At 42.2% G+C, this 16459-nt stretch overlaps 1 protein-coding gene across 4 annotated transcripts in view; it reads left to right on the top strand.

Moving 5' to 3' along the window:
- Positions 1-2990: 2990 nt before the first annotated feature.
- Positions 2991-16459, top strand: part of CLTA (clathrin light chain A) — a 69516-nt gene continuing 56047 nt past the window's right edge. For 2 of the 4 annotated variants that reach the window (XM_075020972.1, XM_075020969.1), the window contains exons 1-4: positions 2991-3360; positions 10715-10749; positions 12634-12751; positions 13706-13817. In XM_075020972.1, the coding sequence (XP_074877073.1) occupies positions 3150-3360; positions 10715-10749; positions 12634-12751; positions 13706-13817 (476 nt within the window). In that variant the 5' untranslated portion in view covers positions 2991-3149. Of the gene's footprint in view, positions 3361-10714; positions 10750-12633; positions 12752-13705; positions 13818-15235; positions 15290-16459 lie in introns of all 4 variants that reach the window. The other 2 variants (XM_075020968.1, XM_075020970.1) reach the window with 2 other exon arrangements.

The raw sequence follows: 16459 nt of genomic DNA, 5'->3' as shown, positions 1-16459 counted from the left end.
TGCTCTCTGCTCTTCCAAAGTAAACAGAGTGGGCAGCTGGCTTATTCAAGCTGTTAATGTCAATATGAGTTATAGTCCCTGGCTTTGCTTTAATTCCAGCCCTGTCAAAAGAAGGTGAACAGCTGCAGGCATGCGTCTGTGGTGCAGATGGACTTAAATTGAAGAACAGTGGAGTGTAGGCATGTTTTCTTTGTGGGCTTTAGTCTTCATAAGCCTATTTAGTAGAACTGTTAATTGTAGCTGTAACTGCCCAAGTCAGTGTATGTGCAGTGATGTCTACAAATGCGCTTTGAGGGAGCATCCAGATTGATGTTAAGTGATGTGCAGGGTAGCTGCTGTGAAGCAGACAGAAGTTGTTAGCTTTACGTGCCTCTCAAACCAGTTCTTTCTAGCTCCTGTAACTTGCAGAGGAGTAGCAATTAAACAAAGTAGCTACAACCTTTCAGATATAGGAGTCTAGTTATAAAATATGAGGTTCTCATAACTGAAAAGCTAGTTTTTGCTAACTTCTGTCTATAGCTTGAAAGTCCCTAGCCATCAGCAGCTCGGGGGAACCTCTGAATTGATTTCAGTGGACCTGGACCAGACCCTAGTCATTATGTGCTATCGCCTTCTAATTGCTGTTAACTGTTGGCTTTTGTGCAATGAGGTTCTAGTCAGGGAGATTTCCTGAGATGTGGTTCATGTCCAGATGTCAGTTGTATAATGCCTTTCTCATCTGCATGCTTCCGGAGAGTTGGAAAGACTTGCATTTAAATTTTCTCCTCTGGAAACATCTGTTCTACTAAATATTTAATTTCTTAAATCAAAAACATTCTGAAGGAGTCAGTAAAAATCCCACTACTCTGTTGCAATGATTTCCCTAATGTTGGAAGTGCAGAACTGCAATCCCATATTTTTGTAAATGTTTGAAAACATCTTTTTAAACTACTTTTAAAACAGATCTCCATACATTTAGAAATTGGAATTATATGTCATCCTCTTTCAAAGAATGGAGAGAAACAGAACCACCCTGAAAGTCTCCTCTAGTCTGATTGCCCTTTAGTCTTTCCATGAAGGTTTATTCACGTAATATTCCTGTAATAAACTCTTCTCCTCAATGTGACACATCAACAAGCCACTGTATATGAATTATGAGGGCTACTACTCTTATGTTTTGTAGTGGTCTCTAAGCAGTGACATCTGCCTTTAGAAAAGGAGCACAGATGACTGTGGAGAGATGGAACACAGATGACAATTTTCTTGGGCCATTTGCAAGTTTGTAATTCTGCTTATATTTCATATGCCTTTGTCCCTATTCTGCAAGTTTAAGACATGCATTTAACCAGATTTGCTTTTCATTTTAAATCACAATATTCTATTTGTGTTTGTGGCATTAAGTCATCAGAAATCCCCCACAGGGCTGAGGCAGTAGAAGAGCAAAAGCGGAAGTTACTAGGTTGTCTTCCAAAATTCACTATTCACAGTTAAAGGGAAGCAGTGAGATACTCCACTTTTGTTTACATGAAGGAAAGAAGAGCGCTGAAAATGCACACAGGAGTTGTTAGAAGAAATTCTGGGACAAAGTCATTGAGTTTCTGTGAGAGCATGGCATACACTTCATGATAATGTTTCATTTTTATAGTCTCCTCTTGTGAATTATGGGTCTGCTTACTGCTGTTTTTCTTAATTCTTTAGTTTTCCTGTGGCTGCTGGAGTTTATCTAAAATAAATAACCTTGCTGTGTTTCTCCTAGAAGACAAAATTCAGGGAAGTCTAGCCTCCTGCTGTGCCAGATTCTGAGTTTTCACAGGAGAAACCAGGCACATGAGGTGAAGTCAGCTTTCTGTCACCTGTCATGAGTTTGCTTGCTCTTTTTTCCTTAGCAAATGATGTTAACAGTAGGGAAGAATGTGTAACTCACCATGTGTTTTATCTCGCACTATTAAATTCACATAGGGAACAACTGACTTGCAGAGTTACACTTTCCTCTGAATTTGGTCACCTTCTGAAAGAGGCTTGAAAGGATTATAAGGTAAGCCTGGATGGCATACCTCTAACATACCATGAAACATACACACAGACTTATAGGCAACATGTAAGTGGAGTTTAACAAGTACCTCCTGCAGCAACTGCGCTAACTTAAGAGCTGCTAGCATAATTTTTTCTTTTCTGCATCATTTTTCCCTCCCCTTACTCTCCACTGTGCCAATAAACGATTTGCAGCTCTGTATGATAAACCAGATGCAGAAACTGATGGAATAACTTTGTAAAAAAACCTGCATGTTATCAGAAGTCACTGCCCTTCAAATAAACTTTTGCCAATATATGGTACTTGAAATTACAGTAATTTAAGCTTCCCATTACCAGAGAGAAACCCCCCAAAATCGGAACAGAACACAGCTGAAGTTTTTACTGACTTATTCTGCAGGTTGAGATTTGCCTCCAAGAGGCCGATGGCGCAACGTTGGGCTGGCACTGCCCTTTACACCGGGTCAGTATCTCGTCTGCACTAGATTCAAGAGCCGTGCACGCCCTTTGGCAGGAAGCCAGCACGCCTTCACTTAACCGGGTGGCGACAGAAAGGCGACGGACAGTCAGTCCCTGCCGCTGGGCAAATGCTGCTCGCTGCCCGAGGCGGGAGCACGGGCCTGTCGGTACCGAACGGGCCCGCCGAGCCGACCGCTGCGTGCGCAAGAGGCGGGGGCCCAGGCCGGGCCCCACGGCGTGGTCGCCCACTGGCGCCCGCCGCCACCCAACTGCTCCACGCGCCAACGTCTGTGGGGACGTGAAAGGGGCTGGACTGCCGGCCCGCCGCCCCGCCCCGCCCCGCCGCCGGCGCCCCGCCTTCTCCCGCTCCCCACCGCGCTCTTGGCGCTGGTGGGCTCGAGGCCAAGGCATCACGCGGAGAGTCCCGTTAGCCCCGCCGCCGCTCGCTGAGTGGCTGTACGGCTGGGCGGTGCTCGACTCTCATTGGCATAGGCTGGGCGCCCTCCCCTTCCGCGCTGTTTTCTGGCGTAGGCGCAGGTGCGGAAGCTGCAGCTGCTCACGACCCGCCGCCTCCGCCGCCTCCGCCGCCTCCGCCGCCTCCGCCGCCTCCGCCGCCTCCGCCGCCTCCGCCGCCTCCGCCGCCTCCGCCGCCTCCGCCGCCTCCGCCGCCTCCCGTCCCTATGGCCGACCTGGAGCTCTTCGGTAGTCAGCAGCAGCCGATGGCGGCCGTCGATAACGGGGCGCTGGACGGCGCCGAGGAGGATCCTGCCGCCGCTTTCCTGGCGCAGCAGGAGAACGAGATCGCGGGCATCGAGAACGACGAGGGCTACAGTATCCTGGACAGCGGCGAGGTGCCGTCGGCGCTGCAGGCTCCGGAGGGCCCCGACTCGGGTACGCGCGGAGGGGTGGCGGGCCCCGCTCCGCCGTCCCTCCCCGGGCAGGGGGGCCCCGCGAGGGGAGGCGCGGCGCCCGGCGGGTGGGGCGGGGAGGAGAGCGGTCTCGGCCTGGCGGGGCTTCGCTGCTTCCCTTCTCCCTCGGAGGCCCCGTGACCGGGAGGTGGCAGTGCTGGCGGGGCCCCCGCCTCGGCTTTCTGTCCGGAGCACATGCTGCCTGTGAGCCGGGCCTGCCTGCCCGGGGATGGTCCCGGGGTCAGGTCCGGGCCGTGCAGGCATGCTGCCTAGGTCGTCCTGGGTGTGTTCTGCCTCGTGTAAGTTATCTCTCTGCTCCCTCAGATGGGGTGGTGTTTATATCTCCTAAAGACGCCTGGGTGCCCAGGCTTGCCGAAGCGTAGCCTGTCGAGAACACTGCTGAGGAACACTGATCCCTTTCTAATCCAGGAGCCAGCCTGAAACGAAGATCCACTGAAACCAGAATAAGTCAGTATGTTGTGTCCTGCCACTTGTGTTTCTGTCTTCAGTGGCAGCGATCCTAGTCTTAAAGTATGCTAGCAGTTGAGCTAATGTTTACTTTTACTAAGCCTCTAGCCTTTGTTCCTTGGTCACCTTTGTACTGAATGTGAGAAAACTGGCACTGCAGAACCCCGTTAGATTTAGAGGAGGGTGGCTATGTATGTTGGGAACTGGAGTTTAGTGTGTTTTCAGTTAGTCTAACAGTAGCTAAAGCAGCTCTGAATGAACGCTTCTGCTTACAAAAGGTTTAGGTTTTTTAGTGGAAGTCTAAGTGGAAAGGAGTTGTGAATGTAGGATGGTGCTGCACTTAACTGAAGTTTCAAAGCTCTTGGAAGACTTTACTTATACTTGTCACTGGGTCCATAGGAATATATTTGCTCTCATGTGACATTCCTTTGTCACTTCAGGAAGATGCCACTCTTCAGGCTAAGTTGAATAACTTTGCTCCCCAGTTCAGTCTTGGAACATCTTTAGAATTAAGTCTTCACCATGTAACCTGATTTCTGAAATTACTGGCATATCTTATGTATGAGTGTGCAGGATCATAGTATCTCTTGGAATAAAGCCAAACTAGATAAACTGAGTAATGGAGACCTGCTGCTTCCAATGCTTATTTAGTGGTAGTGCAGCCCTTAGAGTCAGCTCATTCATGAAGTTCAAAACATACAGACTACATACTTCCTGTAAAAATGGTGTTTACAGTGGAGTAACTTGCTCAGGCACTAGAAATGAGGCTAATCGTTATCAGAACACTATCCTGTTTTGATATCAGATGTAACTTGACTTCCGTATTCTATGTATAGTGCAGAAACAGACACAGTGGACACTTCCCCTCTTACTTTCTGAAGCCTCAGACAAGCATTATGCCTTATATGGTCTTTACATTCCAAACAGACTCTGGAACATTAAAGTAGCTCTTTGAGGACTAATTTCTTTGGAGAAAGTTCTGACATCAGCCTTTCTCACAAGGTGCTAGAACCAACTAGATCTGTACCATCTCTACATGCATGCAATGTGGCTGTTGCAGAGTGATTCCTTGTCAAAAAGTCAACTTGTTAAATACTTCTGGATTGGCTTGATATGTAAAAGTAGTTCTTCAGCTGCTTTTCAAGAGTTTTTTTTTCTCAAGACACGCAAGTTGACTTATGGAATGCAAGACTGTTATTGGAGAATTTTCTCTAGAAGGAAGGTCATAAAATAATGAATATGGTAATATGATTAAGGATCTGGGAAGTCTAGAAGTGATCTGTATGTCATCTGCCTTGCTTGTATGCACTGGGATTGCATTTATTCTCTGGCCTGTTAAATAGGCATAGCAGGTTGTGCTTGTGGACTTCTGGTAGTCCCATTTTTTAGCAGAACATCCATTTGTTGACTGTCAGAGCCTGTACTTGCTCCCTCCTTGTTAAAAAGTGCGGACTGCAATAGTGCAAAATGTAGTGGTTCAGGCATGATGACAAATGATCTAATGACTTCTGTTGCCATTTGTGTTTGAGATTTCTTATCTCATTGGTATCCTAACAAATAGCAGACAGCTCTAGTCCATATTAGTTCATTAAACTGTTATGTAATTATGTTAATTATGTAATTATGTTAAATAGGTGGATGCAAATTTATTCTTGAAATAATACAAATTCTTATGTAAATCTGTAAGCATTGTGATTAGGGATTTGTGGATTTACTTTTTTTAACTGTAACCTTTTTGAACTCCTTATTTACAGGTCTGTTGGATAAGTTTTCTTTCTAAAGACTGGGCCAAAAGTCATAACTCAGGTAGCTCTCAACTGAAGTTTGAGGATCTTAACTTCAAATATTGTGAGGAGGAGTCACCAAGTTCCTGAAATACATTTGTAAGAAACATGGTGTCTCACACAACAAACAGTTTTTAAATTGCAGCCTCTTAAAAAAAAGATTAGACAAATACATGGACAGTAGTGAACTCCATGAACTATTAATATCAATATCAAAAACCTGATATTAGTGTATATTTCTGTTAATTGTAGTCATGGTGGATACTGGGTGAGTGTGGGGGGAATGGTAGAATGTCATCAAGCTCATGTGTCTCACTCAGAAAACAGGAGGGACTGTATAAATCAAGTAATACAGTGCTGTTGCCTAGTTATTAGTAACTTGGTCTTTTATGAGATTTTGGTGATAAATCAATGCCTGCATTTGTTCACACTCAAAATTCTTCAATTCTCTCCAGTCTGACTGTACTAGGTCTTCAGGTTATAGCAGTTGACTTGCTATGTCCTCTGAGCAGGAGAGAGTGAATTCAGGTTGAAGTGTGTGGCTTCTAGAACCTCTATGTCAATACAAAAACCTTGTGACAGCTTGTCAGGTAGCTTCTTATGGAGAATTACATTCAAAGACAAGCAGTTTTATATGTTAACAATCATGGAAATACGCACAGATTTAATGTAGGCTGTCTAGTCTCAAACACTGCCTTCACAGTTTCAAGCTCTGTCATTTTTATATGAACTTGAATGAATGAGGTTTCTCCAACTTCTGAAGAGGCTCAGGAGCCTTTCTAGCAATTAAGAAACTTAACTGTGCTTGGTAGTTTGTCCATAAACCACATTTAATAGCCTTTCAGGGACTGATTATCAACTTACTTGAAAATTATTTAGGAAAGAATTGTTTTCTTCCTGTCTGCTCTAGTTAGCACCACAGACAAAAAGAGTTAACTTGTTTGTGACTATTGATATTTTTTCTTAATCATTTGAATGGCTATGGTTCTGGGTTTTGCTATGCAATCAGTATCTTGAGGCTTCAGAACACCATAAGGTAGGACTAAGAAAGGTATAATAAAGGGATGGTATCTATTTAACTTGTATGTGCTGTCTTGTGGTGGTATTGCATTATTATAAAGCTCATGGCAGAAAAAACTATTTTTCTGTTTACAAGAGAATACTATATCTATTGGGAAATTACAGAAGCTTTTATGGCACAGCATTATTGCAGAGAGAGGAAGATGTGCTCTAGTACTAGCCTATTTAATATATTAAAAATAAGGGAATTCTAATGAGTTTTGGTATGACAGCAGGTTAGAACTAAAACACAGGAAAGAAGCACTCTTCCTGACCTGCTTGCCTTTATTTTGCACACAGGTGTGAGAATGAGTTATAGCTAGAAACCTATTTCTGCCTCAGTTTCTTGCATAACTATCTAAACAAAAACTTTGGAGAAGATTTCTTCTTTCTCATCCTCTTGTGGATGAGACATAGGTGAAGTGGAAGCATGATCTGTGCCCAAGGGAAAAAGGATAGGAAACTAGGCCTTGAGTGATGAAGTTACTTAACCTTATGCCAGAATATATTAAACTTCGTTATGTTCTTCTGTTGCTTTAACTATTGCTACAGGTTCACTCAAAGTAGCAATGAAGAAGTAGAGTACTTATTGTTTAAAAGAGATGTTGAAAGTAGGTCATAAAAGTACTTTTATGAATGGTCATATTGAAGTTCATTTCTCCATTTCTCCTGCATAAGGATATTTTCCAAAGCATAGCTGGGTAGGAAGACCTGAGGAGAAACTAATCCATGTGTTAAACTGTTGGACTTGTGTTAGAAGAGCTACCTCTTCAAAAAGAGAGCTCCCTCTGACTGTTCTGATAGCTGTTGTCTTTTGCATTGAGGTAAGACTTTCAGAGAGGCTAGTGACCAAGGTTAAGCAAACTTCCTTTTATGCCAAGTAGTACTGAGTCTAGTATTAATGCAGGTAGTTGCCCTGAGAGTAGTTGATCATCATTGTGATATGCCTCTGAAGCTATATGTTGACTTGTAGGACTGAAGTGACAAAACTGTTGTATTTATCTTCAAGCTACCCAGCCCTTTCTTTTGTAAGCTGTAGTATATGTGGAGGGCACTGATTCTAGCTGTCTGTTTCTGCCAAGCTTGGCTGTTATTTCTCTCCTGTGAATGCAAGGTAGCTGATAGGGCTTATCTTCTCTGAACCCTTCCAGACTCTAAAAACTATATGGGTTGCTGGGTGGAAGTTCATTATTACTTATTGTCAGGTTGTGTTACAGAAATGTAGATGTTTGGATGTGTTCTTTCTAACAGTATCCTTAGAAATAAAGCTCTACCTTAAGTTCAGAAGCAAACACCAAGGAATATGGATCATTACTAACTAGAATCGTTCTAAGTGTGCAGTGTTAACTTCAGGACCTTCAAGGTGCAATACTGTGATAGAATTGGATGGATTCTGAAGCCAGTAGAGAGCTCTTATTGTTCATGGCCAATAAAAACATGATGATAGATAGCAGTAACAGTATTTAGGCTTTTTCTGTGGGAAGTTGGGCATTAAATTACATGTATCTGTGGACAAAGAAATCTGATACACAACTAGCATTGATTACTGATATGAAGGCTGGCAAGCAGATAGTTTTTCTAGACTTCATACTGAATTACACAAACACTGAGACTGGAGAGCTGAAATGAAAGAATGTTTGACTATTGGTCTTGTTCTGGTTAGCATACTTCCTTCCATATGACAGCATACTGGTACAGTGCCATTTCCTTTTCTACTTGCAATATGCTCAGTCAGCATGCTGACTGCATCTTAAACACAGTTCCAGGGAGCTCAAAACAGATGGGAAGTTTGTTTTAACATCTTTAATGCTTCTGATGTGGGTGCCCTCTGGAAACACCTATCTCTGTGCCAGTTAGTGGCTGTCTCTATGCAGAAGAAAAGCATCCCTAAGACAAACACATCTGTTTTATCTCGGCTGCAGCCCTCAGCAATGGTGGTGTTCCTTTTACCTCAGCAGACTACCAGCCTGAGTAGTGAAGACCTTAATGAATGTTTTTTGGTGTAACAAAAAAACTTAATCATATTATCACAGTTCTTGGAAGAATATTCAAGACTTACTAGCCCTCTCACCTAAGTGGTGAGTCAGTGCTACCCAAGGAGTCTCTGTCATGAAACAACTGCCTTCCTTCTGGAGGTGAGAATTACATATGTTTAAAGGCTAGCCTCTCTTGGGTGTTCTAGCAATAAACTTATGTCTGCAGTTTGATTGTCTGAATGTGTGAATTGCTCTCTGCTCTTCCAAAGTAAACAGAGTGGGCAGCTGGCTTATTCAAGCTGTTAATGTCAATATGAGTTATAGTCCCTGGCTTTGCTTTAATTCCAGCCCTGTCAAAAGAAGGTGAACAGCTGCAGGCATGCGTCTGTGGTGCAGATGGACTTAAATTGAAGAACAGTGGAGTGTAGGCATGTTTTCTTTGTGGGCTTTAGTCTTCATAAGCCTATTTAGTAGAACTGTTAATTGTAGCTGTAACTGCCCAAGTCAGTGTATGTGCAGTGATGTCTACAAATGCGCTTTGAGGGAGCATCCAGATTGATGTTAAGTGATGTGCAGGGTAGCTGCTGTGAAGCAGACAGAAGTTGTTAGCTTTACGTGCCTCTCAAACCAGTTCTTTCTAGCTCCTGTAACTTGCAGAGGAGTAGCAATTAAACAAAGTAGCTACAACCTTTCAGATATAGGAGTCTAGTTATAAAATATGAGGTTCTCATAACTGAAAAGCTAGTTTTTGTTAACTTGAGTCTTCCCCTACTGAAGTTAGTAACAATATTCTTGGAGACTAGTATCTTCCAACTTAACTACCACGTTTGAACTGATGACTTTACAGTCCTCTACCTAATACAGTTAATGATTGCTATTCAGAGCTCAGTGATACGGACTTAATACTTGCCTAGTTCCCTGATAAAGGAGTATGAAGAGCTTCCTGTGTGCCATTAACACTGCTTGTGTGAAACTGGGGCATACATAGCCACGAAGAAATAGCGGATACCACAGCACAGTGCTCTTGGTTTTAGGTGAATTATCTATCTTATTTAAGAAGGTGGTGCAAAATAACTTGATTTTCTGCTTACTATTGTGTGACTTTGGTACAGTATCTTCTTTCATTGAAGAGCATATTAACATGGTGGAAACACTTCTGTGTGATAAGTTTATCCATGGTGGCATTATGGGTGAGACAAAGGTAGTAACATGACTTGTTATATCACACAGGCAGATGTTACTTAGCACTGTTCCAGAGAGATGCCTTGCTGAGATTTAGAAGTTCTGGAAAATCTTTGTATGTTTTGCATAGTCTGGAGATCTAAATAGTTTCACAAACTCAAATGTTTGTCTCACAACTGACATATGTTCCCTATGGCTGTGTTTCAATAAGGTGAAATTTTAGGGTTCTGTGGCAAAGATTCCTAGATGATCCTGTTCCTGAGGCTCTATTGCCAGTGTCACTTCAGTGGGAGTAAGGCTGCAGCTGAAGTGGGAAGCTATCAAACATGTCATCACAGAAGGTAGCAGAAAGGTGACTTTGCTAGGAATGTTAGCTATATCTTTTGAGCTGATTAGGAATTAGGAGGTAACCAAACTAGGATAAGAATTACTAAGTGTTAGCTGCAGGATTGTTAATCTTTCAGGTAGAGACTAAAACTGTGAAAGTCATGCTTCTTAACTTCTGAACGGTTATTGAGTAGTCACCTTCTAAGACAGGGAGGAGAAAGTGGCAGTAACTTTAGAACACTGTCTGTAGCAGCTTCTCAGCAGTATCAGCTCTGCTGTTTGTGTAGTCTGAAGCATGATCTCAAGATGAAGAAATGAACTTATATTACTGGTTCTGCAGAATAATGGCTCACTTGCTTTCTTGTGCCTATCTGGTAAAGTGCAGACATAAGGAGGTGACCCTGCAGGGTATCAAGTAACACTCTTTGCATAACTCCACATTAGATACTCTAGTAAAGCTTTCCATACAATTTACTGAAATCAGTAAATCTGGCTGTTCTGTCTTTTCTCAAATGGCTAAACTACAGTCACTTCTTTACAGGTGCTGTTGGAGTGGTTAATGGAGACGTCTATCAGGTAAGACAGAAGTATTCCATACTTAGAATGTGCTGTTCTACTCTGAGAACTTTACCTTAATCTAGACTAATACTTCCCATTTCTTGTCTCTAATGTACTTTTATCTCACCTCTGAGGAGGAACTTCTATTCTGGTAGCTTATCTCATAAAGCTGTTAATGCTCTTAATATGCCCCTCCTCTGAACTTAGAGGCAGCTTAAAGCAGCAGTCCATTTTGAATTATGACTTAATAGGACATAACCACTGTAAGCAGACTGACAGGCTCTGTTGTATGACTTAGTGTTGACTTGCCACTGGCTAATAAGCTGAAAGCATCCTCTGACTACCTAGTTTAAAGCCAAGTTTTCTGAATTACTTATTCTTTAAGGATAATTCTTGCATCCTGGTTGTCTTACCAGGATTGGTCTTACAAGGAGCTGACTGAAAACATTATACACTACTTAGGGATATAAAAGTTGCATGAAATTAAGCTGCTGGCTAAATAGCTCGATCATAGTATGAAACCATGTTACGTCAGCCATGGTAATGAAGGAAGGAGGAGATACTTGCTTTATTAGTGTCAGAGAGGAATGAGGCATGAGGCAATCCCTGTGTTGTAACTGAATTTCACACCAGCTTGGTTAAGGCATTTGTCATGGCCTGGTATCATATTTGGCTGGATAGCCCTGATTAAATGAATGCTTGGGAACGGGGCAGCATATGAGCTACTTCTCCATAGAGTTTTAAGTGAACAGTGAGCTTTGTGGAGACACAAACAGCTTTCACTGCTGCTAAAATTTTTATATTCTCACCATTGCTGTGAGATTGATGGGAAAAGGTGTCTTACTGGCCCTTTTTCCTTCCTTATACAACAGAAGGTAGATGAAATATCTTGATTTTCTGTTTGCAATTCTAAGTGACCAGCTGCTTTGGTTGATAGAACCTCATCTTAATAAGGAAGAATAGACTGAATGGACTATATATAACTGTTGTTTTAGCTACCTGTAACTAGTTTGGCCCTGCAATTGGCCAATTCATTTTGGGTTCAATTGAAAGTGAAACCTGGTGCTGTTGCACCATCCTAGCTCCTTTTCTTTGCATTATTCCTTCATTGAGGGCTACAGGAGGTCCAAAGAGGGGCAAGATGCAGCTGAATCTGTTGTCAGCTGCAATCTATGTGGTACTGTCAGGAGTGGTATTTCTTAGGTCTGTTAATAGTAGGGTGAATCAATAAAAGTTGTTGGACTTGGAGTATCCTCTGTAGTAAATAGCACAATATTCATTAGCTTTGCGAATCTGGTGTATTGTCATAGCCTTTTTCATTGCAAGTCTTTAAGCTATTGTATAGTAAAAAGTATGCTAGTACTCACACTGTTTTGATGCTTAAATGGTGAAATACCCCTTGTGTTCTAAGCTGCACACAGCAACCCAAATTCTGTAATATCTTTAAAGGACATTGGCTTTTAGTATCAGTTCAGTTTGCAAATGTCTCTGAAGTAGACAAATAAGTTACAGAGAATGTTTTAAACTCCTATGCACGAAATGGTAAAAAAATAAAAATACTTTCACAGCAAATATTAAGGTGAAATTAACTGGATGTTCTCTAGGCCTACAACTGCATAGTGAGGTGCTAGGCATTGTCTTCTGCCTTCTTCAGGCATAGAGCTCTGGCACAGTTTGACTTCCCAGTCAGCTTGAATTTGTGTTTGATCATTGATTGCTAAGGCAGTCCTGAATTAATTTGCTTCAATCCTGCTGTAGTTTGGGGCAAGACGTTTTTCATGGTAATGGTGGAAGTGTGTTATGTGCTTAGTTCAAATAGTCTAATTTTATGTAGCTTGCAGGCAGTTATCTGAAATATTCAGTTGTCATGTATAAATGACATTACTGTTCCTTCCCTTTAAGGAGAGTAATGGTCCAATAGACTCCTATGCTGCCATATCCCAAGCAGATCGACTGCAGTCAGAACCGGAGAGTATTCGTAAGTGGAGAGAGGAACAAAAGGAGCGTCTGGAGCAACTTGGTAAGGGGGGGTGTTTGTTGCTGTAGTGTTCTTTCTTGTGAGTAACTTGGTGGCAGCTTCTTAAGCAGCAGAATTCTCAACCATGGCTTCTGGCTCTTGGGAATCTAACATGCTTCTTGAGTTTGAGCAGCAAGTCTGGATTAGTCTTCCAGTAAGCAGACTTAATACTGGTGTAGGAATTGGCAAGCAAGTGGCTTTCTGAACCTTAAGAGTATTCATATGGCCTGCCCTTTACTTGCAAATAAGCTGACAGAAAATGAACAGCTTTTATCAGTAGAAAAGAGTGAATAAATACCGTGGTCATCAGCACTTTTTTCAAAGGATAAAGATTGCTCATTTTGTAATTGCTGAGGCTGTCTGTCACATGGATCTTAATCTAATAGCTAAATTAAGTAATGTACTAGTAACTAAAATAAATACTGTTGTCAAATGCAGTGATGCCTACCTGTGGACAGCTTCTAAGAGCCTACAAACTGGTATGCTTTCCACTTACATTAGGGAGGAGGCTTTGCTTGAAACTGTTAGGACAGAATCTTCTGTACAATGTGAATCTGGATAGAGCTGAGCCTGTTGCTCCTCTTCTGGGCTAGTTACAGCAGATACATGTCGAGTACCAGGCTAACTTTGTCTAAGCACAGAGGCTTTACTGAGCTTTGTTCTAGCACTAGCATAGCAAGATGACTGTTTCTGTTTCTGAACAGTTTGCAGGCCAACCTACCCTAAACTGAAGTGGACTGTCCCAGTTATGCAGCACAGGCATTCTGTTTAGCTAATCCTCTGAATGTTCATGATATTTAAGAGTTCTCATGGCCTAAATCAGGAAAACTCCTAACCCTTACCTGAGTAGATCAAGCAACTGTCTTGTACTAGAGTGCACCCTGAGCCATCAGCTGAAATGTTAGCAAGATCCAGCTGCAACAAACATGACTGACAGATCAATTCTTAAATCTTCAGATGCCAACTCACGGAAGCAGGAAGCAGAATGGAAGGAGAAAGCAATAAAGGAGTTGGAGGAGTGGTATGCAAGGCAAGATGAAAAGCTCCAGAAAACAAAAGCCAGCAACAGGTAAGGTTTCTCCAAGCATCTGAAGAGTTGTGGTACTGGATATGAAAGTAATGGGGGAGGGAGGTTAGAATACTTCTAGTATGTCCTAAGGCACTAGTCCTTCAGATCATTAGAGTAACCTCTCCTACTAAGAAATGGGTCTCCAGTGGTAGACTATCTTTTTAAATTTTTTTAGAATCTAGATTAAATGTCCAAGAATAGCAACAGAAAGCATTAAGATAAGGAACCAGAATTGCTGAAGATTCCTTAAGACACAAAGTTTGAATGTGGCCAGAAAAAGTTTTAATCTACCCACTTGTTTGCATGCTTCTACTGCACAGGTCTTCAGTGACTGTAATTACCTACCTTGAGACTAGCAATCTTACTTGCTGTCTTTGGAACACATGGAAGTGGCCTTCTAGTTAGTCTTTGCTAAAAGTTATTTCATTAGATATCTTAAAAACTTTGGCTGCTGCTTTTGGAAGTGTTTGAGAAATAACCTGGCTCAGTTCTGCTAGAGAACTAAATGATGACTTGTGTCTATGTTGGGTTTGAATTCACTAATTATGGGCCCTGGGGCAGAAACTAATGACTAGGCTGCTGGTTTAGTAAGCTCTTACACTTTCTTAGAGGTTCCCTTTGGAATTTTGACTACAAGCTACATAAAGGTAAATGTGATAGTACTGACTTAATACTACTTAGATCTCTACTTCTGACCTAGGGTTGCCAGTGTAATTCTGTCCAGGTTATCGTCAGGGCTGCTTTATACTTTGGGAACCCACAGACTTTGAGATGAGTTGTTTTTTTGAAACACCAGTTTTCTTATCAAAATGGCCAGCAGGTTCGTCTTGAGTAAGTAGAGTCCTAGGTAGACTCTACTTCTTACTAAAGGAAGAAAGGAGCCTATACTTCCTACAGAATTACAGATTTGACACTTCCTTTACTGAGGTACAGTCTTTTGGTTGGGCCAAGAAAGGGAAACAGGATTGGCACTCTTCTAGTTGGGGGCCAGAGCTCATGATAAACCCCCTAGCTTTTTATTGTGGCCAGTGTTGGAGTGCAGGGTATGCATTCTGGAGCAGGGTGCATTTCACAACTGTTGTGCAGAAGGAGTGTTTGGCATTCTCATCAGCCTGGTGAGATCTCTCTCCTAATGGTAGTTTCTGTCCACTGGAAGTAGCCTAATGCTAACACTGGGAATCCAGTCCTAAACTAGCTGGTCCAAACTTCTAGGATGTAGCAGAGCTTTTGTGTTGCCCCTCTGAGGCAGTGGCTTAATTGATACATTCCATGTGGTAGCTGCTTTCCTGTTACAGTAAGCCTAGGTGATACAAGGCTAATGTGCTTGTTAAAACTGCCTTCAGCTGTGTTCCATACTTCTCATCCTTATCTCTTTTCTCCTGCCTGCTTGCCTGCCTGTTGGACTACTTGCTACCTAGGGTGGCAGATGAAGCTTTCTACAAACAACCCTTCGCTGATGTGATTGGTTATGTGTATGTTGCTTAACTACTAATTCTGTTTGCTAGTCACCTAGGTAATGAGGAGGATCAGAAATAGTGCTGAATGCCTGAAGGTAACTTCTGAATATTTCAGGGCAGTATAAGCTAATAAAAGTGAATAGCTTTTACTTTTTAGACTGACTCTGATCTGCAGTATTAAGTACAGTTTTCCTGTAAGGATCCCATACACTGCACAACGTCCAGCACTTTCAGATTAAGTCATGTAGTATACATCGCACTAGAATTTTGGTAATGACTTCAGTATCCTTTAGGTGTAGGGGTTTACAGTTGTTTTCAGGCCAGTGAACACTGCTTAGCAAGATGCTTTGCTGGGTATGGGGGTTAGCGTCTGCAGTCTCACATGGGTGCTGTATTTAGTCCTAGTCACTTCTACAGAGAAGCACAATGTCTAACTGTGCATTCTCTGTAGTATGCATTGAGCTCCTGATTGATGTTCATTTGCCTACATAATCAGAAAAATATTCAAGCAAAGCTTGCACATAAAGCTCCACAAGCCAAGGAAGGTAGAAGGGAATCACCTGCTATAAAACAGGGTAGAAGAGGTGTGTGCATATAGAATTAGGATGCTGTTAGAGAACAGATGAAAAGTACAAGAGGGTGGTATTGGAAAATCAGCATTAGCTGCTGGGAGAACATTTAGGAGGAGCTCTGTGTAGACATTTTGCCAGCCTAATAGATCAACGAGAATATAGCCATGACTTTCAAGCCCCAAAGAGTATGCTAGGTTCTGTGGGGTGGAAGGATTGCAGTGTTCATTGGCTTGTTCTTGTTTCTTAATTTCTTTCCTTAATTTGTAGACTTGAATTGAGTGTGGCCATGTCACATATTCTGAGGTGACACCTTTAGAAGGTGTATTGGTGAGCCATGGCGTGGCTTTGAGTGTATTAATATTGAAGGTCCAGTGTGGAATTTTACCTAACTGTAGATGGATGTAAACAAAGACTTGTGAAATGATGGATTTACAGGTGGTGGTTGACTTTTCTGAAGTCTTTTGGAGTTGATTTTGATAGATTTTTTTTTTTCAAATAAACCCCTTATTTTCATATATCCAATGCAAATGTGCAGTTTAAGTGCTGCAGAATGAAACTGGCAGCCTGTTTCCTGAATGTAGGCTAAGCTACTAGTGCATGCTCAGCTAGCTGA

The sequence above is a fragment of the Buteo buteo genome, chromosome Z (assembly GCF_964188355.1).
Source record: "Buteo buteo chromosome Z, bButBut1.hap1.1, whole genome shotgun sequence".
Lineage (NCBI taxonomy): Eukaryota > Metazoa > Chordata > Aves > Accipitriformes > Accipitridae > Buteo > Buteo buteo.
The sequence above is the reverse complement of the archived record's forward strand: the minus strand, read 5'-3'. Positions and strand labels throughout refer to the sequence as shown.